This window comes from Tupaia chinensis, unplaced genomic scaffold (assembly GCF_000334495.1).
Source record: "Tupaia chinensis unplaced genomic scaffold, TupChi_1.0 Scaffold000184_1, whole genome shotgun sequence".
Classification (NCBI taxonomy): Eukaryota; Metazoa; Chordata; class Mammalia; order Scandentia; family Tupaiidae; genus Tupaia; species Tupaia belangeri.
Window position 1 is genome coordinate 302,787 of NW_006159659.1, and position 23,566 is coordinate 326,352.

General features: G+C 44.1%; 1 protein-coding gene across 2 annotated transcripts in view; it reads right to left on the minus strand.

The window, feature by feature from the left end:
- MAP7D2 (MAP7 domain containing 2) overlaps positions 1 to 23,566 on the minus strand; it is a 58,458-nt gene that overhangs the window by 19,487 nt on the left and 15,405 nt on the right. For both annotated transcript variants that reach the window (XM_014587116.1, XM_014587115.1), the window contains 4 exons: positions 17,649 to 17,779; positions 15,834 to 15,961; positions 3,012 to 3,277; positions 2,291 to 2,423 (listed from right to left, as the gene is read on the minus strand). In XM_014587116.1, the coding sequence (XP_014442602.1) occupies positions 2,291 to 2,423; positions 3,012 to 3,277; positions 15,834 to 15,961; positions 17,649 to 17,779 (658 nt within the window). The remainder of the gene's footprint in view (positions 1 to 2,290; positions 2,424 to 3,011; positions 3,278 to 15,833; positions 15,962 to 17,648; positions 17,780 to 23,566) is intronic.

The following is a 23,566-nucleotide window of genomic DNA, read 5'->3' on the forward strand; positions in this document are numbered from 1 at the left end:
GCATCTAGAGCCGTTTGCTGTCCTTTAGGGCGTCTACTAGCCACATGTGGCCACTGAGCATGGCAATGTGGCCAGTGGGACTGAAGGACTGAATTGTTCTTAGTTTTGTTTGATTTACATTTCAGTGACCACATGTGCCTCAGGCAGGGCAGCCCTAGGCAGAGGCCAGACTGCAGGCACAGACTGAGGAGGCCTCAGCAGACATGTGCACTTCAGAGCCTTTCTTATTCCAGAAAGTATAAACTGTTCACAAAGCAAGCTGTTGTTAGCTCAGAAGCATGATAAAACAAGGCAAAGGGAAAATGAGGGTGGGAAGGGAGATAAGAGCAGAGTTGGTTTAGTGCACCAAAGACTCACCGTGAAATGTGAGCCCTGAATCTTTCAAGCCAGAGGAAACTGGCAGCATGGCGGGGACCCTGGTACAGCAAGAGGATAGCAAGGCTGTTGGGGGAGGGCTGGCCGAGTGAGAAGGTGGTCAAGGACTGAGGGTTGGAGGCCCAGGCAACATTTAAGGGGGTGGGAAACAGACAAAGGAGACTGAGAGAAGGCCAGAGAAGTAAGGACAAGATTGACAAGGTCAGAACAAACCAAGAAACCCACTAGGAGCCCAGCAATTAAGAAGAATGGTGGGTATGATGTTTACACATGGAATGTGAGTTGAAATAAAAGACAGGAAGTACAATTGATTCTTTCAGGAGGTGGGCTGTGTAAGAAATGAGAAAATTATGTGTGTGTGTGTGTGTGTGTGTATGTGAGGGGCGGGGGGACAGAGAGGAGAGAGAGGTGGAAACAGCTACAACCATGTTACTCACCTGGTCAAAGCCCGCACGCATCTCCAGGGCCTGCTTACCAAGGCCTGCCATCAAAGGTCCTGTGATTCATCTTCATCTCCTGTGACCTCCCTTCGCAAATCCTATGACCCACCCAAAACCAGTCCAAACACATCACTCAACCAAAAAAACTCTGCTGATATTGACCAGAAGGCCAGAAGTAGGAAAATAATCAAAGTCCAGAATTTGAAGGGACCAGTCATACCTTTCTATCTCACCCCTTTTAAAAAGTAGATCAGGGGAACCAGCAGTTGGCGTAATGGCTATGTCGCTGGACTCCCACGTAGTCGACCGCGGTTTGAGTCCCGGGCCCGGTGGCTTAGAACTCACGCCGGGCGCGTGTGCGTGCGTGCCCGAGATCCCGAGAGGAGAATGGAGGAGAATGGACTGCGGTGTGGCCATCCCCCCTGGGGGGTGATTTCTCGCTTTCTGTCTCTATGTCTCTCTCTGTCTGTCTGGCGAGCGCACACGCCCTATAGCGAAAACCTCTCAAAAGAAATAAATAAATAAACCTCTAACTCCTTTATAAAAAAAAAAAGTAGCTCAGCAAATCTGTAATTAGAGAGCACAAAGACTTGCCAAGGTCACTGAAGGATCTAGAATATTCTATTATTTATTCTTCTAAATTCAGTGCTGGCCTTGAAATGCTACAGCATCTCACTTCCTGTCATGTTAACTTGCTAAATAGTACTGGATTGCACTTTGTGATTATCCTAAGAGCTTTCTTTATCAATTTAATGATTAAGTCTATCTTGTCCTTTAATGTGCATTCCTCTCTGAACACAATCATCGGAAAAGGTAGGACTGTCTGTATCGTGGCCAAGTGCCCTGGTACTAACACTGGAGTGGTTCTCAAAGCCGGGGTGAGCTACTGAAACAGGACAGGGCTTGGGGTTGTGTATTTTCACTGCATTCCCCATATGATTTTTGATACATTCCAAAGTTCGAGGACCATTGCAGTGACATCTTGTGCCTTGTTCCAGGGTAGGATTCCTCATAACTCACTGCTCAAGGAATATGAGGCTGCTCCTTACCTAGGGAACCCTGTGCAACCCTCCTGTCTCACTCTGGGGTGACGGTAATTTCAGGGAGAAAACAATTTGGGAAGCAGAATTGAGAACGCTACATCAAGAACCTCCTGTCTTCCCTGGGAGATGCTTATCCTATAAACAGAGCTCAAACTTGCCTGACGGCTCTGTGAGGCCTGCCTGGTCTCAAAATCCAAAAAGAGAATAATATTTAGATCCTGGAACTATGTGTTTTCAAACCCTCTGAAAAGAGCAAAGTTCTACTGCTGCTAATTACATCTAATAGAAGATGCAGTCTCCCGAATGCCTTCCATGAGTCTAGGTATTCTCCATTCCTTTTCATCTGTCCAGTTTCCACCAAAACTATAAAAAATCAGGCAAGTTGCTCTTTTCAACACAGACTTTATGCCGAAACTCTGAGCAACCATATACCTGTCTTGTTCTTCCTTCTCCAGTCGTTCTTGCTCCTCCTGTTCCTTTTGCAGACGGGCCTGGCGTCTCTTTTCAGCCAGGATCTTTGCAGCCTCTCCCGCATCAGTGGTGCCTGCTGTGGGCTTCCCCAAGGCTGCATCAGAGGAGAATCATCAAGAAGAAAGATCAAGGGGAACAAACATAATGATTCCTCTCACACAGCACCTGCGACTTGGAAATAAAAAATCTACCCCAGTGTGGTGACGGGAAAAGCCACCAGGACTAGCACAATTAGCACTGAGTAAGAGAAGCCGGATGGGCCAGCCATGACCAAGGATGCATTTCACGATGGAGGCAGTGGAAAGGTGAGGAGAGATGGGCACTAGCAAGTCCCACAGCAGCCACCATCTGGGTGAACTCACTACATCATAGGCGCTTTAAGGGCTAAAAGAAGACTCTCTCTTGCAGGAAGTGCAGAAGCTGGCTGATGCAGCTTGACTTGGCCAGCACCCCAAGGGGCTTCCACAGCCATGAGCAGAATTAGCCACTAAGTCTCCTCTTTCAGGGGCCCCTCAGAAGACTGAGGAGAAGGGGCAATGGGTATGCCTGAGACGGCAGTATGAAGGGAAGAAGTTGTCCCATAGTAAAGTCCCCCTCTCCCCTAACACATGAGAGAACAGCATGTTGGATTGGGTCTTAGAAAAGCCAAGGCCTGGGGGCAGCATCATCATAGGTCCACTACCTGTGCTGCTCTCGGCCTTTCCTCCCATGGCAGCATGCTTCTCGCTGGCCTGCTTGTCTGCCACGTGCTTCTCTGGGGCTTCCTCTACATGCGGGCCAGCAGCCTGCTGACCTGAGGCGGCTTCTCTTTCCTTGTTGCTCCTCTCTTTTTCTCTCTTCCTGAGTGTCTCTTCACTGGGAGTAGGGGGAAAGCGGTACCTCACAGGAGATCCTTGGTACAGTGGCTTTGCTGTCTTTGGAGACTGCGGATATGCTTTGGAAGTTGTCCTGGAAAACCAAATACATGTGTAAGATGATTGTAGCTCGGTCTGACCACAAAATTCCCTGTTCCTAAGAAACCTGCTTCTAAAATGTTGGATAATTTCATCCTTTTGAGGAAAGGCTTAGCACACACTTGAACATCCTTAAAGTACTCTCACCCTAACAGGAACATATGGTATCAATAGGATGGCTTGGTGGAAGAACTATTTTAAGAAGTCCAGATGGTGACGCCACATCCTAAACTCATTTAGGTCTGATGCCAATGTAAGGATGGAATGTTAGGCATTTTCCAACCCCCTCTTTTTAAATGAACACCAGGGTTGGATCTGGATGCAGGGTTAGATCTGGACAAGGGATGAGTTGGCCCCTCCTAGACTCTTTTATCAAATAAAAATTATGCACAGAATTGCCCTGCCCTACCATACACATGTGCTTTCTCAATGTGGCATTTCGGTCATTCAGGGCTGGATCATTCTTTGTCATGGGGGATTGTCCTATGCACTGTGGGACAGCATCCCTGGTATCCATCTACTCCCTGGATGCCAGAAGAAATCTGCACCTCCCTCCTTGGGTTATGACAACCTCAGGGACAAGATCTCCCTCAGCTGAGAACCCTGGAGATGAAACAGACAGATAGCAGACAGAGAGACAGACAGACAGACACGCACACGCACAAGCACACATACTCTCTCTACATATACATACAGTAGAGTGGAGCTCTCTAATTGGAGGTGCTCGAGGCAGGCCTACGGGTTCTGGTATGAGTGCCTCTGTGATTTAGCACAGACATCACACATGTGGGCTGGCGGTCAGACCTGGGTTCCCCTTCGATCATCTGGAGCTTCAACCTCCATCAACACCCTCCACAGTAGTGTTCAGGTTTACTGAGTACTGTCTGCACACCAGCCACTGTACTAATTGTATATATACACATATTTATGTACGTGTGTATATGTGTGTGTCTTTCACTTGTCAAAAATGAAATAAAAAGGTACTTTTACTGTGGTCATTTTACAGATGAAGAAACCTGGCTTAGAGAGGTTAAATGACTTCCCGTGCTTGACTGTGATGCAGCTGGGAACTGAGTCCAGGTCGCTCCGACTCCACTCCTGCCAACTCTGCTCTACTCCCTGTGCTGTAATGGCGGCTAAGGCTGATGATGGGGCCACCAAGACCCCAAGATGTTCTTTTCAGAACTGGAGTAAGGAAAGCACTCTGCAGCTATTAGATGTTGGTGTTGATAAAATACATGATAAAATAAAAATCCAAATAATCCCCACAGACAAGAACAAAACAAAACCAAGAGGATGACCGTAACGGGGAACCATCCTGTCCCACTCTCGCCTGCGGACAGCAGTTTCCCAGTGAGCTGCAGAGAGTCGTGTTTAGGTTCAAACAATCTTATGAATATGGCAGGAGATCTTTTCCATTCCCATGCCTTCCTTCCACACTTTCATCTAGGGCTACAATCACACTGGTAAGCAGGTAAAGTTTCTGGATCATGTCCCCTCCCCTGCCCTCTCGAGCTAACAGTGACCCACCAAGGTGAGAGGTGCCCACAGCTATAAACTCACTTCCCATGTAGCTGTCATCACCATGAGGGTGTCCTGAGAGACTAGATCTGATGCCAAGACTAAAACACATTAGCTACCTACTCCCTGCAATGATATGTGAATGTTATTTGTGCCTTTGGCCCCAAAACAGTGTGGGGAGAAGGGATGAATTTGGGGCTTGTTTGGGCCTTGTCTGGGGCTTGTTGAGAAAGGCAGTAGGAAAGACTGCTATCTTGTGGTAGATGATGCAAATGAAAACATCTCCTCCCATAAGCGTTCCTACCTTGACTCATTAAAGAGGAATTTCTAGCACTAGGATAAGCAAAGCCATCTGCTCTTCCTGCCCTCACCCTCCTCCCCAAGGAGTGAGGTCTGATTTTTCTGACTGGCCAGACAGAATAAAGACGTGGGATGCATGCAGCCCTGACCATTCTGCTTCCTTCTCTAGGACCTGCCTACAGTGAGTCCACACTCTGGGCTTCTCTCAGTGGTGCCAAAAGAGGGGGGCTCTGCCCAAGGTGGCCCTGCAGTGTTCTGATACTTCTGCACACCCACATGGGCAAATGGATGAGCAACTTTTCTGCAGACACACCTCTCACCACAAGGGTCCCCAAGGCTGGAAGTGGGGGGAGGAGGTAAGAGGCCTGAGCTGTCTGTAGCCTTAGCAGCCAGAAAGCCTACATGTGAATCTCAACCCAGCCCCTGTGTGTTTGGTTCAAATGGCTCACTAGTAGAAGGGGATGGAGTGTGAATGATGAAGTCAAACCCCAAGTCAGCGTGGCTGGAGCCCTGCGGTTCTGTCAGACCCACTTATGTAGAAAGAAATGCAAGACAGGACTATAATCCTTGGGAGAAAAGGCCTGGGTGGAGGAGGTTCTGACAGAGCTCAGTAGGCAGTGCCCGCTGCTCCAACTTGCTTTAATGGAAATGTCATGTGCAGGTTCAGTTCACACCACAGACTCTCAGGTTCTATTCTGAATTAAAGTGGGCCAATTACCCATGAGCACAAATTTTTAAAATAACATCTACCTGAGAAGTAAAGATGGATTATTTGAGGTAAAACTCATTAAGAAGTCTGAATCTAGCCCCTGAGCAATAAATAGAATAAGTTAATAAACACACACACACAAAACACTTTCACGTGCATATATAAATATGCTCTTCAAACTAGAGAAGTACAGGCAAATCACAGAATTTTTTCTAACAGTGAGTGATCAACATACAGAATAAAATCTTAGAAGTCTCCCCGATTTAAAAATAATTTTCTATACAGTATGTGCAGTAATAAGAGAGAGACAGAGACAGAGAGACATAGGGGAGGGCGGGAGGGAGAGGGGGAGAGAGCGAGAGCGAGAGAGAGAGAGAAAGAGAGAGAGAAAATGAGAAAGCATCTCTCAAGAGGGATGACCATACTGCAATCCCTTCTCCATTCTCCTCTGGGGGTTAAGGGCACACATACACCTGCCCCCAGCATGTTTTTCAAGCTGCTGGGTCCAGTTGAACCACACAGTCGACCATGTGGGACCCAGCTGCCTTAACCACCATGTCACCTGGCTGGCCCTAGAGGTTCCCACTTTGAGCTACATTATCTTTTGAGTGTCCCGTTCCCCATGCCTTGCCCCTTGCTCCCATGAACTTAGTCCCTGGTCAGTAACCCTGCAAGAACTCAGCGTCTTCAACAAGGCACCACTGGGCTGGCGGCCCTACAGCACTCTGCCCAGCCCTTGTTCACACTACTGCACACCAAATGACACCTGGCAAAGAGTGTTTTCTTTTTCAATTTCCTGAAAAAGGGCATCTTGATTGATGACAGAAATTAAATAAGACATTATCAGAGGTACTCATTGTGCTTTTACAGAATTTTATTTTGAAGTACCTTCTCATCTGTTTAAGAAGGGCATATTTGATCACCATAGCAATCCAGTAAGGTAGGTACAAATTGCTATTAGTTACATTTTAGATAAGAAAACCAAAGTCCTAAGAGCTTAAATGACCTTTCCTAGAGAAACACAAATAGATGAGAGAGCCAGGGCTGGCACTTGAGTCATTTGTTCTTAGTCTCGCTTTTTTACTTTTTCCATTTTAATTTTTTAAGGTTCAATAAAAATATAACAAAAGGAATTCACAAAGTTTGTTTGGGATTATAGGACTAGCTTTCCTAGAGCATAAGTCAGGAATTATGTAACTTTATAAGGTTCCATGACTGGCTGAAAATATGAACAAACAATTCTGTAAGTAGAGAGGCAACAATAACTCTCAGGAGAGGGTTGTCACGCTTCTGAACGTGAGTTGACTGCAAAGTCAAACCTCAAAGGACTTCTTTGCCTCCACATCCTGGAATCTGGTTCTGTTTTCTCCAAAGACACTTGACTTCATGCACAGTAAACAGTCCACTAGGAGGAGGGATCCGTGGCCTTGTCAGCACACTCCTCAGCCAACATTCTGGAAGGCTTATTACTTTCCAGAGAAAGAGTAGTTTTATACCAGAGAAACCAGTGGACACCATCTTAAGCCAATGATCAAAGTTAGTGTCACTAGTAATGAGGCAAACTGACAACATGGCCTCCTGATGTAAGGCATGGAGAAGGACCCCACATCCCCACTGTGGGATTCCTGCTCAAACTGTATGACCCAAATTGAATCATGGGGAAACATTAGACTAATCCAAGTTGAAGGCCAGTCCTCAACATATTGATAATTGGCCTGAGCACTGTAAAAATGTCAAGATCATGGAAAAGAAAGGCTGAAGAACTGTTCTAGGTTAAAGGAAGGCTAAGGATATGAGACAACCAAATGTGATATAAGACTCTGGGTTGCATCCCAGACCGGGGGGAAAACATTATAAAGGATCTTATTGGAACAGCAAAAGTTGCACGCAGATTCTAAATTAAGCAACAATATCGTATTCAAGTTAAATATGCTGACTTTCATCATTGTACCATGGTTATGTAAAAGAACGTCTTTGTTTTTAGGGGTATGGGGGCATGACTTCTGCAACTTAAATGGCACTGTGAGAAATCTCTGTGTGTGTGTGTGTGTGTGTGAGACGAGTGAAGGTGAAAATCTGTGAATGAGTGATAGGGCAACAGGAATGATGAAGCAAATGTGGCTAAATATTAACACGGGATGAAAAATGTACAGGAGTTCTTTGTTCTAGTCTTGTAATTCTTCTATAATGTTAAAATGATTTCAAAATAAAAAGGCTTGAAAAATTGGTCTTAATTCAGATTATCCTCTGATATGACTAAAAAATATTGGACAATGGACTGGGTGAGTACACAGGTATGGATGCGGGGGGGTGGTGGTACAAGTATGGATGCGGGGGGTGGGGGTACCACTTAACATTTTAGATTATCCTTTCCAAGCAAAATTTCAGACAGGAATGTGAAAACCTATTGGATATGATGGTGGTAGTAAAAACAGCAGTTGCCACATGGGGAGATGTGTTGTAGATGCCCATCTGTAGGAATGGGTAGCTACTCCACACATCTACCAGAGAAGCCTGTGCCAACAGTGCCCAGGAAGAATGGATTACATGTCCTCAACCACCAAAGGAAAAGGCTGGGTCTGGGAGCCTTCCATGGGTCTGTGATTTGGAGTAGAGGAGGAAGTACTTATTTTGGGCCATCCAGACAACAACATTCAATTTTTCCCCCTCAGATGGGCTATGTTTTGCTTCCAACACATGGTAAGTAAAATTAAACTAGGCTTCTGATACAAAACTGAGCTCAGCTATGAACTCTCTAGAACTAATTATTTTGACACACTGTAATTTCCAAAAATGACCACAATAACATGTCTCAGCCAATATGATCTTTTCTGTTTATTTCTCATTGAATATAGGTTCACCCAGCTGCTCTCACCAATAAAATATAGCAGAGTATAGTTGTGCCAGTTCAGGGCATAGTCCTTAACTGGCCTGGCAGTTTCTACTTTCTGCCTCAGGAGATGTTCACTCTTGGGGCCATCCCCTTCCCCTTTTGGAAACCAGCCATCATGCTGTGAGCAACCTAAGCACATGAAGAGGCCACATGTAGGCACTCTGGTTGACAGTCTCAGCTGAGCTCCCATCCAACAGCCAGCTTCAACTGCCAGTCATGTGAATGGGCCACGCTGAACCACTAGCTCAGTAGAGCTGTAGACAACTATAGCCCTGGTCGACACCGGATCCCAACTGCATGGAAGACCATTGGTGAGAACCTCCCAGTAAACCTAGGTCACAGAGTTGTGAAAATTAATAACTCATTATTGTTTTAAGCCACTAAATTTGGAAGAGTTTGTTATCACAGCAATAGATAACTAAAATACTATACGTCATAATGACCAAACTGACCAAGAATATATTTCTAAGAAAATAAAACCATTAGAGAATATTTCTGACTGCAGAACTAGGCATACAAGCAGCATCACACTCAGACACAGAGATAAACTGGGTAAATCTGCTCAGTCACACTTCATTTCTTCTCTCCAGGTTACAGGAAGAAAGCTATGCTCCATCTATGTCTTTCAGAGTGTTGCTGAATCTAGTTTTCTAAAACCTATACAAGTATCTGACAATGCAAACAATGAAAATAAACTTGAACGCTTAAAAGAGCAATGCTATTAATATGCACAGCCACCCAACAGGGGCTTAATTTATCTGAGATCAGAGAGGAGAACAATGCACTGTCAGAGCTTAGGAGGTCACAGGAAAAGGGATCATTAATCACATGACCCATCTGAGCTTCTGGATGGGAGTTCAAAAGGGCTAACTAAGCCCCCTTTCAAAGCCACATCATTTCCAGTGTGCTTTAAAAATCACACACTTGGTCTGCACAGAGGGGATGTCAAAAAAATGTCGGTTTGGTTGTGGCTCCTTTGATATGTGACATTAATTTAAAAAGCATGGTAAGTGTTTATTTGTTGTCTTTCTTCAGAATTGAGTGCAATATACAAAAGAACAGAAAATATGTAAGGTATAAAAATTATATAACGCTTGCCACACACCCAGCACCTAATCCAAAAGAAAGGATTCTCCAAAGTGCCCCCTCCCTGATCCAGTCCCTTCCCCACTCAGAGACCATCATCGCCCTGAATTTTATGCTTGCCATTTTCTTACTTTTTCTGAAAATCGTTTTACCACATTTATATTCTTAAAAACACATCGTCTAGGGACCAGAAGTTAGCATAATGGCTATGTTGCTGAACTCCCATGTAGCCGACCGCGGTTCGAGTCTCGGACCCGGTGGCTTAAAACTCACGCCGGGCGCGTGTGCGTGCGTGCCCAAGATCCTAAGAGGAGAATGGAGGAGAAGGGATTGTGGCATGGCCATCCCCCCTGGGGGATGATGTCTCGCTTTCTGTCTCTCTGTCTCTCTTTGTCTGTCTGGCAAGTGCACGCGCCCTATAGCAAAAAAAAAAAAAACTCTCAAAAAAAAAAAAAAAGAAAAAACCACATAATTTTTAAGGTGTGTGCACCTGGGAACTCAATATTAAGTAGAAGCATACTTCCGAGGGTCTTCTACCACTTGCTTTTTCCTCAGAATATGTTCCTGATATGTAATCATGTAGTTCTGGGCAGCTGTGATTCATTCTTTTTCACCACTGTCAAGTTTTGCTGGATTTTCAGAACCAACTTCTACTCTACTTGAGTTCCCAATTTCTTAGGTCTGGTCCATGCCCAGTGTGGTTTAACCACCAATTTTCACCCAGGGAGAAACTATCTTTCTTTGTGAACATTTTAAAATAAAAACCATTTGCTTCTCCTTAGACCTCTCAATTGTCAATATTGATTTAGAGGCCCCATTATACCTTCTATCTCTAGCATATCTCTCTTAAGATGATTCTAAATGGGGCCAGCAGGTGGTGTGGAGGTTGAGGTGCTGGACTCCCACATGGTCAACCACAGTTCAAGTCCTGGACCTGGTGGCTTACTTTCTCACTTTCCCTCTTTCTTTCTCTCTCTCTCACTAGACAACTTGAAAATATAATTAAAAAAATCAAATAAATAATTATTTTTTTAAAAGATTATTCTAAGTAGTTTTGAGATATACAAGGAAGCCTAGCTGTGTTAGAACTGTCTATTTTTCACGCCTACGTCAGAAACAACATGTATGGTACTCTGAAAATAAAGACTATTCCATTAATATTCTACTAATTTATCTTTGCTGTAGTGGCAGGAACACTTTGCAACATAGAAAAGAAGCCTGTGTCCTTTATCCTTTAAAAATTTCCCAAGTGAGGGGGCCAGTCGATGGTACATCGATGGTAACATAAGGCTCTGTGATGCTGACCCACCCAGAAAGGTCCTGGGTTCAGAGACCTCCCTGAGCATGCCAGGCACACGCATGCCAGTAGTCCAGGCTGGCTGAGACTGGAAGAAGACAATGGTGTGAATATCCTGTTGGGGATGCATGTGTGTGTGTGTGTGTGTGTGTGTGTGTGTGTGTGTCTGTCTGTCTGTCTGTCTGATCCATAAAGAATGAAATAAACTTTTTAAAAATTCCCTGAGGGTATAGCAGGTGGCATAGTGGTTACGGCACTAGACTCTCACATGGCCAACCATAGTTTGAGTCCCAGACCCAGTGACTTGAAACTCACACTAGGGTGTGTGCGTGAATGCCCAAAATCCCGAGAGGAGAAGGGAGGAGAAGAGATGGTGTGGCCATCCCTCTGGGGGGTGATTTCTCATTTTCTTTCTCTCTGTCTCTCTGGGTAACGCACGTGCCATAGTGCAAAAATCTCTCTAAAAAAAATCTAAAATACTCAGTCCAGAAAAGAAAATGTCTAAAGAGTTGATCAACAAGAGAAAAAGGTCAATGAATGACTAAAGACAGAGAAGGCCAGAGTCCTTAGACAGGTTTAGCTTTAGCATTTCCCACCTACCAGCAGATTCTACTCTTGCTGTCCAGGTCCTTCCTCCCTTACTTTCATTCCACATACACTACTATGAGCTGAATGTTTGTGTCTCCTTGAACTCTAATCCCCAAGATGATGGTATTAGTACATAAGGTCTTTTGGGAGGTGATGAAATTATGAGGACAGAGCCCTCATGAATGAATGGAATCAGTACCTTTATAAAAAGGGCCTCAGAGTTCCCTCATCGCTTTTACCAAATGAGGATACAGAAGATGATTGTCTATGAACCAGGATATGGGCCCTCACCAGACACCTAATCTACCAGTGCCTGGCTCTTGGAATTTCTAGCCTCCAGAACTGTGAACAATAAATTTCTGTTGTTTATAAGCCACCTAGTTTATGGTAGGCAGTCAGGATAGACTAGGATAGACACATACTGATGCCTACTGTAAAACAATAAATCAAGATAGTTCCCACCCTCAAGGCAGTCTAACAGCAGGAGACTGCTAAGTGCATGTAAATATTAAGACAGTACAGTAAGGCCCAGATCAAGACAGCCTGCTCTCTCACTTCACATGGGGTTTTGTTCAAACATCACCTCTTCAGAGAAGCTCTTACTGACCACCTTATCTCACCTCTACCACTCTGTCATTTAACTTAGTTTAATTTTCTTCATATTACTTCTCACCATCTCTATTCTTTTTTAAAAAATTACTTTATTTTTTAAACATTTATTTATTTGTTTGTTTGTTTTAATTTGACCAGAGAGGGACATAGAGAGAGAGAGAAAGTGAGTCCAAGACTCAAACTGCAGTTGGCCATGTAGAAGTCCAGAGCCCTTAACTGCCATGCCACCTGCTGGCCCCTCCCCACCTTTTTTTTAAGGTTTTTACCATAGGGTGTGTGCACTGGCCAGAGAGAAAGAGAGAGAGAAACAGTGAGAGGGAAAGTGAGAAATCACCCCCCAAGAGAATGGCCGCACCACAATCCCTTTTCCTCCATTCTCCTCCTGGGATTTTGGGCACACATGCACATACGTGCACTTGGTGTGATTTTCAAGCCCCTGGGTCCAGAACTCAAACCACAGTTGCTCATGTGGGAGTCCAGCACCTTAACCACTACGTTACCTACTGGCCCACAACCTGCTATTCTACTTGCTGTTCACTGTCATGTAAGCTCTATGAGGGCAGGGCCTTTTGCCATGTTCATCACTTCATTCTCAGCCCTTAGAATGCTGGGCACTGAGGAGGCACTCTGTAGGCATTTGTGGAGTGAAAGAATGACAGAAGCTTGCACATCATGCTATGGAAGTGCAGAGAAGGGGGTGAATTCAGTCTTTGGTTGGTTCTGGAGAGGGAATAATTGCTGAGCCAAGTGCTGAGGGATAAGCAGCCAGGCAGCTGTCTGGCCCAGGGCCTGTACTGTATTCAGCAGTGTAGTATACATAGCTTCCTCCCACCTCGTTTGAATTTCCTTGAAGTTGAAATGGTTCTCACTCTTAAGAGTTTTTTGAGGAATGTGGCATAGTGACTTCCATTCATTTACTCACAAATAGTTAAAAGGACCTATCATATACCTATTACTATTCTAGATAGAGTGGAAATTAACATTTTTTCTCTAAATCGAACTGCATAGAAAAGTCTGATTTTATTCAAGTGTCTTTGATCAGGGAGAGCTTTACTTTTTGCTATAGGGCATGTGCACTTGCCAGAGAGAGACAGAGAAAGGGAAAGTGAGAAAACACTCCCGAGGGGGATGGCCACACCAAAATCTCTTCTCCTATATTTTCCTCCGGGGATTTTGGGCATGCATACACACACACAAACCCAGCATGTTTTTCAAGCTTCTGGTTCTGGAACTCAAACTTCAGAGCTGGCATTGGGGGATCCAGCGCCTGAACCACCACTGGGAGAGCTTTCTTTTTTTTTTTTCTTTTTTTTTTTCAAGTAAAACTCAGATGATGCATCCTTTAAAATATAAAATAGTTCCAGAAACACTATTGTCTTCAAAATATTCAACTTCAAAGAAATAGCACAGAGTCCATTGTGACCCTGCATCGAATAATCTAATTTTCATTTCTACAGAAGGCAATAAGCCCCTTATTCATCTTAGTGAAATTTATAATACTAATGATGAAACCTGCAAGCTACTATCATTACAGGGACCATGAGTCACTATTCAGAAAAAGAGAGAACAGATCCTGGCAAAGTTCCAGTATGAACTAGGCTTTTCTTTCTGTAAAATGTCCCAAATTTGCACCAGAGAAGGGGCACACAGATGGAAGCTTAAAAGCCTTAGAAATAAGACAAAGAGAAATAGAAATTATAGTGCCTATGTAACAAATGGAAAGAGGTTGCAAGAGAGCAATACCATAACCAAAGGCAGGCAATACTAGCACAGTACGAATACAAGGAACTAAAAATACATAAATAATTAACAAAACAGAACAGAACAGGACGGGCTATGGATTTGATGAGGGGCTCTGAAAAGATTTTCCTTATGGAAGACAGACACACCAATAAAGGTATTAACAGTCTATATAACTCATATGATTTCTGAGAAAAACAGTAATAGTGAAAAAGATCTGTTAGAAAGTGACACATTAGAAAAGTTGATGTTATCTTAAAATATTTTTAACACATTTCCAAGTGTTCATTATTTTTTTTTTTTTTTTGTGGAGAGGTTTTTGCTATAGTGCACGTGAGCTCACCAGACAGAGAGAGAGAGACAGAGAGACAGAAAGCAACAAATCACCCCCCAGAGGGGATGGCTACACCGCAATCCCTTCTCCTCCATTCTCCTCTCAGGATCTTGGACATGCACGCACACACACCCGGTGTGAGTTTTAAGCCACTGGGTCTGGGACGCGAACTGCGGTTGACTACATGGTAGTCCAGCGACATAGCCAATACGCTAACTGCTGGTCCCTTAAATTTGTGTTTCATCCTATATTCCCTGAACCAAACTGAAATACTATATGAGGTTTATATGATTCTCTCTATAAAATAACTTTTCTGGGACCAGCAGTTAGCGTAATGGCTATGTTGCTGAACTCCCATGTGGCCGACTGTGGTTTGAGTCCTGGACCCGGTGGCTTGAACTCACGCCGGGTGTGTGTGTACATGCCCAAGATCCCAAGAGGAGAATGGAAGAGAAGGGATTGCGACATGGCCATCCCCCCTGGGAGGTGACTGCTCGCTTTCTATCTCTCTGTCTCTGTCTCACATGCCCTATAGCAAAAATCTCTTCAAAGGAAAAAAAACTTTTCTATTTTCTCAAATTAAATCATATTTCTTTTTCTATTATTACTTTTTAAAGTGAATCTTCTTTAACAAATTTTTATTTCTTTATTTTAATTAATTAATTTACAGTCATTTATTGTACATCAATACAGTATACAAAATGAGATTTTCCATCCAGTATACATGGTATATTGGCTCGATGAAGGATATTACCATACATGTTATCAACAAATAATTTTCCAGTTTTGTTTCTTACATATTTTGCCTTTTTCCCCCCTCCATTGAGTCCCTATCTCTAACCCTCTGCCAACTTCCATCGGTACTATCGAGGCTGTTTCCATTGTATTATTGGATCAATTTATGTACTAAGTCACTGTGTCAGTTACTGTAAGTAAAATATTTTAGTGATGTCAGACAACAGTCTAACAGTGACTGTAAGTCTGTTTTTTAATCATATGGTTTCTTCAGTGAATACCCAGTTCCTAACGAAAAAAAAAATATTGTCTCATTTAAAAAATACTGCTGACTGTAGTTGACAAATTATTATTGTGTTTCTATTAAAGTGACAGACAACAAGGTGGGGAGTAGGGAGAAAGCTTGAGCAGGTACCCAAGCACAATGCAATCATTTCAATCTAGGCATAACTGAAGGGGAAAGGAGGAGTATGTTGGAAAGGCAGAATGCAATTCACAGACCTAAAGAGCAAATGCCCAATGCTCTTGGTAAATATGAATCTCATACTTATCAGAAGATAAACCCTGTAACAGCCCGTCCTTTACCCAGAAGATACGGAATCAAGGCAGGCCTTTCAGAGTCCTGCATTTCTCCTGCTCACCTCTTTGAGCTGACCATGCCTTGCTGCATGACATAAAGCCCCACCAAACTGACCCTCAGTCGTCAGACTGTCTGGCAAAGGAAAAAGATACTTACTTGGATATCACAGGAGAAGATGGTCTCTTAGAAATACCTCCAGGAAAGTCGCATCTTTTCAGAGGAGACCCAAAGCCCACGGCAGGAAAAGAAGCTGACACTCTCTGTCCTCTCTTCACCTTCTCCATCTGTAGAAGATGCAGAACAAGGCAACCATAGCCCATTACTGGCACTACTTTCACAGTTTCTAAAAATATCTCACATAGAAGTGAGGCACGAGTTTCTTTTTAGAGGAATCAATATGGAGCTATAGCACTTCACATGATAATGAATCTCTGCAGGGAGGCACCATGAACTCATCACATTTATGTTACCCAGTGGGGGGGAAAATAACTTCTGACTTAAAAATGCAAATATTTCTTCTTGTTATCTTGCAAAGAGCTAACAAGTGAATCTTAGTGAACATAGCCCTGGACAGGAATTACAAAGAGTACACAGATACATAATCTCTACCAAAGAAACATCACAGGTGGGTGAAAATGTGGTTATTACATGCTGGACAGTCAGCCCGGCCCCTGGTATTTATGGTATGATGGGGATTGCACCCCACCTGCTCCTCTATGTCATTCCCATCAGCCCTCTGACAGAAAGCAGAAGGAACAGACTTCAGTGCCTGGCCTGCAGAAGGTGCTGCACAGGGTTGGTTTCCTTCTCTCTCTGTTGTACTCAGCTGCAGCAGACACTCATTTGGTGCCCACACCCATCTATGTCAGACCTCTTCCACAGTAATCCATTCCATAGTAAAATCCAAGAGTCTGTAACTTGCACTTCACTTGTAAGAACTCCAGGGCCACCATGGATTTAAAAGAAAGTATGGTATAAAATGTCTAATGGTGTAGTACTGTGGTGGTTTTAAAAGAAGTCCACATGTTCTTTGATATTCCTCCTTTCCACAGGTGGAGCTTAATTTCCCTCCCCTTGAGTGTGAAGTTGATCTTAATGACTTACTTTTAATGAATACCATAAGACCAAAGTGAGAGATTGGGAATAAAAGGCAGTCTAGTTCCCATTTGTGCTTTCTCTCTCAGATCGCTTGCACAGGGGGAAGCCGACTGCCATGTTGTTTAGACACTCAAGCAGCTTTACAAGAGGGGCCCACGCAATGAGGAACTGAGGCCTCATGCCAACAGCCATGTGAGTGTGCTGTCTCAGAAGAGGCCCAGTCAAGCTTTCAGATGATGTAACCCTGGACAGCATCTTGATCACACCCTCATGAAAGATCCTTTACCAGAACCACCCAGCTGCACTACTCAATTTCTGACCCAATGAACCTAGAGATAATAAGTATTTGTTGGTTTAAGATACCAAGGTTTGGGGCAATGTATTACGTAGCAATTGATAACTAACAAAAGTAGTATAGCATATACAATTTCTAAATAAATACACATAATTGGGAGTATCTCACTCAACATTTATTTTACTGGTGATATCAGTAACCCATCAAAAATGTTCAACGGCTACTGTTATGGGTGAAGGCTGACCTAGAACCTTTGTTCTAGTTACCTTCTTACAGAAAGGCAAGACTAGCCAAGAATCAGATATCCCTAAAGATGCAGACAGAGGACACTTGAAAAATTCCCTCTGACTCCTGTCCTTTAGAAGACAGGCAATAATTTGCACATTAGGAATCTGTTCCAAGGCAGTAAGATCTAGGAGACTGCAGGAAATGAAATGATTTTCAAAGGTTGGGTAAAATTTGAAACCAAACGCACCTAGAAATTGATGGAAACGGAGATGGCAGGTCAAGAGCAGGAAGTAATCACACTGTCAGATAAGCCGTATGCTAGATGGGTGAGCAGGTGGGTTTAAACCTACCTGAGAGGCCTCTGCTCCTGTAGGGGCTTTTTTCCCAGCATCTCCCATGCCAGATGTAGATGCGATCATCTTCTTCTCGGTGTTACGAGTAGGAGAAGACTTGTAGGGGGATTTCAGAGGACCACCAGGAGCTATACGAGGACAGGCATGGGATACTAGAGAGTTACAGTATAATAGCCAGAAAGAGAGAGAGTGTAGAAGGAAAAAGTAGGGAGAGCAGAGAGTTGGGAAGAACATCACATTCCTGTTAAAACATGACATGGGCAATCCACACTCTCAAAGTACCATACTCTTTCTATTATACACAGAATGGATCTCATCCTAAGAAGGCTCTATATTCAAGAGTTGAATTCATTTCAGATGATAAAAGTCTGCACTCTGAAGCCAGACAGATCCAGCACTGCCACCTAACAGCTGAATCACCTTGGGCAGGTTACTTAACCTCTTTAAATCTCAATATTTTTGTTCAGAAAAGTTAACATAGAAGATCTGACTGCTATCCTTTGAAAGGCCTGCTTACCAGGGAAGCCTTTGGCTGGCATCTGAGAACTTAGATTTGGGGAGCATTCCCATCATTCACTGATGAGTACCCAAACTGTTTGTGTAAATAATAGGAGTTATGCTGAACACCTGCTCTCCTTCTAGGAGTCTGGGATTTGGGCAGGTACCTAGCAGGAGGAACCTATGTGATCAGTCCCCAGTAAAAACCCTGCACACTGAGCGTTAGTGAGATTCCTCAGCTGGCACTTCTTCCTGCATGCGGTCACAGCTTGCTGCTGGGGGAATTAAGCTGCAGCTCCTCTGGGAGAAGACCCTTGGAAACATGCACCTGCTTTCCTCTGGACTTTGCCTTGTGCATCTTTCCCCCTTACTGATTTTACTGTGTATCATTCTGCTGTGATAAGCCATAGCCAGGACCACAATTATATGCTGACTCCTGAGTCCTCCTAGTAAACCACCAAACCTGGTTGGGGGAGGGGGCAGAGAGGGTGATGCGGTCTTGGGGATTCCTTACATATTGATGTCAGAAGCGGCAATCACAGAACGACCCTGATTCACTGAAATACAGTAAAAGCATTGTTTGGAAAAAAGGAAGGATAGAAGGTTAGAGGCCAATGAACCTGTGCTGTCTGGAGTGGCTATGGAGTCATCTATGGTATGAAATACCCTCTGAGTTGCTATCTACTGTGAGAGAAAGATGTTTTCTATGAAATCTGACAATAACCAATGTGACTCCAAGTGAGTCACAATGCTAAAGTGAGTGGAAAAGTGCAGTTCTGGGATGCCTTTAGTTTTTGTTTTCTCTTCCAAGCAGGATCTGGGATTTGGGCAGGTACCTAGCAGGAGGAACCTATGTGATCAGTCCCCAGTAAAAACCCTGCACACTGAGCGTTAGTGAGATTCCTCAGCTGGCACTTCTTCCTGCATGCGGTCACAGCTTGCTGCTGGGGGAATTAAGCTGCAGCTCCTCTGGGAGAAGACCCTTGGAAACATGCACCTGCTTTCCTCTGGACTTTGCCTTGTGCATCTTTCCCCCTTACTGATTTTACTGTGTATCATTCTGCTGTGATAAGCCATAGCCAGGACCACAATTATATGCTGACTCCTGAGTCCTCCTAGTAAACCCCCAAACCTGGTTGGGGGAGGGGGCAGAGAGGGTGATGCGGTCTTGGGGATTCCTTACATATTGATGTCAGAAGCGGCAATCACAGAACGACCCTGATTCACTGAAATACAGTAAAAGCATTGTTTGGAAAAAAGGAAGGATAGAAGGTTAGAGGCCAATGAACCTGTGCTGTCTGGAGTGGCTATGGAGTCATCTATGGTATGAAATACCCTCTGAGTTGCTATCTACTGTGAGAGAAAGATGTTTTCTATGAAAAATGACAATAACCAATGTGACTCCAAGTGAGTCACAATGCTAAAGTGAGTGGAAAAGTGCAGTTCTGGGATGCCTTTAGTTTTTGTTTTCTCTTCCAAGCAGGAGTGGGAAACAGCTTCCTCATTTTGTGCCACTAGTGGGTGGGCTGGAATTTAAATTCTGAGTACTGGAATCAGAACAAGTTTCCACAGCTGACAATTTTTGCTGTGACTTTTGCCTAATGCAGTCACTGGAAAAAGAGAGACATGAAAAGAGAGGCAATTTTCAGATGGATATCTCCTTTTGGAGTTTTAAAATCAAAGTAGGACAACTACCGACATAGAACATCCCACTGAGAGGTCCTAAACTGTGAAAGCATCTTGGATGGTATTAGACCATTTAGGTCACATACAAGTGTCCACGGGACAGGACCTGTTCTCTGCTGAGCCCATCCAAAGTCAAGCTGCTCACTGGCTCTGTGCGAGGAGCTTGCCTACATTCCCAACTTCAGATTCCTGCAAAAGTACAAGGTGGGAAGGGTAACGTAATCCCTGCATTACACTGGGCAGATGAGACTCCACTCGCTCTGGGAGATGTGTTGCTGTTGTTGACATCCCACGTTTGACCTTCCAGAGTAGCTGCACTTTGGAACAATGTACTGAGAGCCTGACTCTACTTCCCTCAGCTTGCTCCCAGTACACACACCTTAGTAAGGCAATTTGTTAAATGCAGCAGTCCCGGGAAAGGGATTGATCTTTTCTGGTAGCTCACTGCATAAATATTCAGGGTGAAAAGAATGAGAGGGGATAAAAAACCATCTTTCTGGTTAAGTTAAATAAACCTTTTTTTTCTTCTTGCAAAAGGTTTTTGTTCTTTGAAAGGTCTGGTAAGAGTAGGTAACGACTGAGAAAATGTAAAGTTGTGATTACTGAATGGACATAGAGAAAAACAACAAAACCTAGCACCTAGGCCATCCAGGGGAGGGGAAGGACATTTGTGATCTATGTCTGCCAGAACTGCTCCTGGAAGCTCTCCCCTTCCTGAAGGAGACTCCCTGTGCTGCCTGTGCAAGCTACTGAGCGTGCTTTGGATTCAGATCAACTGCAGAGCCTAGGTGGCACATGACGGCATGACTATGAGACAGTGGGGGTGGGCCAGCCCCTGCATGTCCTGCAGAACACCGCCAAATGCTGTCCGCACTTGCCAGGCAGAGGAACTACTATCAACAGCAGAACTGTTTGGGACTGATGACCTCAGGTGGCCCCTCTAAACCATGGGCTGAACCAAATTGCTTGTACTAGACTGAGTACTCCAGAGCCCCAGGAGGCACCATGGCAGGAGGCCACACTAGGGGCTGCCTGACCAGATCCTGCTAGCAATGCCCCAACATTCTCAACTCTCTGTTTCCAGGAGACTGTGATTCTTGCGGGTGTGCCCTGACTATCACAGCACTGCCCTGGAAGGTGTTCAGGTCAATTTCAACTTACTGGCCAGAGCTATACTGGGCCTGACTTGATGTCTGAGGCCAGAAAGAAAAGTTGCATACAGGAACTGACAGAGGCAGCCACTTGACTGCTTAAGACAGAATTGTATAATTACTTGGATTTGCTTTAACTGCTAAATCCAGCATGCCCAAAGGGCATAACGGAGATTAATATCAGCTGTGTAGGGTCTTACTGATAATTCTTCCATAAAACACCTTGGCCAAAGGTCAAGAATGTGGATGATACAGAAAAACGTTAACACGGCAGGCATAACTGCTGTCCAACTTACTTATAAGGTTGGCCCTGGCTGGCACTGGGAATTTGTATTTGGGGAGGGTTCCCATGGTTAACTGATGAGGGGCTCACTGCGCCTTAACTATTTGTACAAACAGTACTGTGTACCTTGAACACTGGCTTTCCTTCTCAATGTCTGGAATTTGGGCATGTGCTGGACAAGGGGTATACACGAGCAGCTCCCAGTAAAAACTCTGGGCACTGAGTGTCTAAGAAGCTACCCTGGTTGGCAACATTCCATACGTGTCACAACTCATTGCTAAGGGGCAGCAGCCTGAGTGACTCTTCTGGAGGGGACTGTAAATGTTGGTACCTGGTCTTCCCCGGACTTTATCCCATGGGTCTTTCCCCTTCCTGAATAACCTTTCACAGCAATAAGTCATAAGTGAGTGTGACTATATGTTGAATACCATGAGCCCCCCTACAATTGTGGATCCTGGTTGGGAGAGATCTTAGAGACCCCTGATATATTCCTCATTAAAATGAGGATACTTCTTACTTGCTAGGGCTATTCAAGATATAATTAATATACTATGAAACTTACTCTTTAAAAAGTACACTATTCAGTATAACAGTCACAAAGTTGTGAAATTATGACCGCAGTCTAATTCCAGAACATTTTCAAGAGCCCCAGAAGAAACCCTTTACCTATTAAGCAGTCATTCCTCCTTTCTTAGTCCACCAGCCCTTGACAACTACTAATCTAATATCCATCTTTATGGATTTGCCTATTTCAGTCATTTCATACGAATGGAATCATACAATAGTCTATTCTGGCTGGCTTCTTTCACTCAGTATTTTTTTTTTTTTTGGAGAGGTTTTTTTGCTATACGGAGCATACACTCACCAGAAAGACAGAGAGAGACAGAGAGACAGAAAGCAAGAAATCACCCCCCAGGGGGGATGGTCACGCTGCAATCCCTTCTCCTCCATTCTCATCTCGGGACCTTGGACATGCACACCCACACCCGCCCGACATGAGTTTAAGCCACCAGGTCTGGGACTCGAACCGCAGTCGGCTACATATGAGTCCAGTGACATAGCCATTACACTACCTGCTGATCCCTCACTTAGTATGTTTTCAAGGCTGATCTACCTTATAGCATATATCGGTACTTCATTTCTTTTATTTTTTATTTTTTGAAGAGGTTTTTGCTATAGGGCATGTGCGCTCGCCAGAGACAGAGAGAGACAGAAAGTGAGAAATCACCCCCCAGGAGGGATGGCCATGCCACAATCCCTTCTCCTCCATTCTCCTCTTGGGATCTTGGGCACTCATGCACATGCGCCTGGTTTGAGTTTAAGCCACTGGGTCCGGGACTCGAACTATGGCCGACTACATGGGAGTCCAGCGACATAGCCATTACGCTAACTGCTTGTCCCCTCATTTCTTTTTATGGTGAATAACAGTCCACTGTATGGATATGCACATTCTCCTCCATTCATCAGTTGATGAACATTCCAGTTATTTCCACTCTGTGGCTATTGTGAATAATGCTGCTACAAACATCTGTGTACAACTTTTTGTGTGAATGTATGTTTTTAATTTCCTTCGCTTTATACCTAGGAGTAGAACTGCTGAGTTACATGGTAAGTCTATGTTTAACTTTTTAAGGAACAGCCAAACTGTTTCCCACAGCAGCTGAACCATTTTATAGAGATCAGCAGCATTCTGATGGGGTCTCTGACACACACGCCCTGCCTCTGGGATGGAGAGGTGAGGTCAATACCAGTGAAAACCACCAGGAAGCGTATGAAGGTCCAAGGTCACCATACCTTCACCAACACTTGTTATTGTTCCTTAAAAAAAAAAAAATAGCCATCATTGTGGGTGTGAAGTGTCTTCTCGCTGTGCTTTTGATTTGCATCTCCCTAATGGCTCACGATACTGAGCATCTTCGTCATGTGCTTATTAGCTATTTATGTACGTTCTTTGTAGAAATAGTGTAACTATGCAGAAGCAACTACCACAAGGTATAGGTTCTATGCCATCTATACTTCACCTCACTGAATATACTATCTTGGGACTGATGACCAAACCTTACACGGACACTCTTAAATGTTTCTCATCTGCAAACAAAGAGAATTAACTGTCCTCGTTAATCTTGACATGATGGATGTAATCTGCTTGGGTAAAGAAAGGGCCCTGATGGTCTGGCCCAATGTTTCCGAGACTTTAATATACAAGGCAGGCGTGGGCCCTTGGTAGCTTCCTACCAAGTTCCCAAGTGATGCCACATTGCTGGCTCATGGACTTTTTTTTTTTTTTTTTTTAGCCG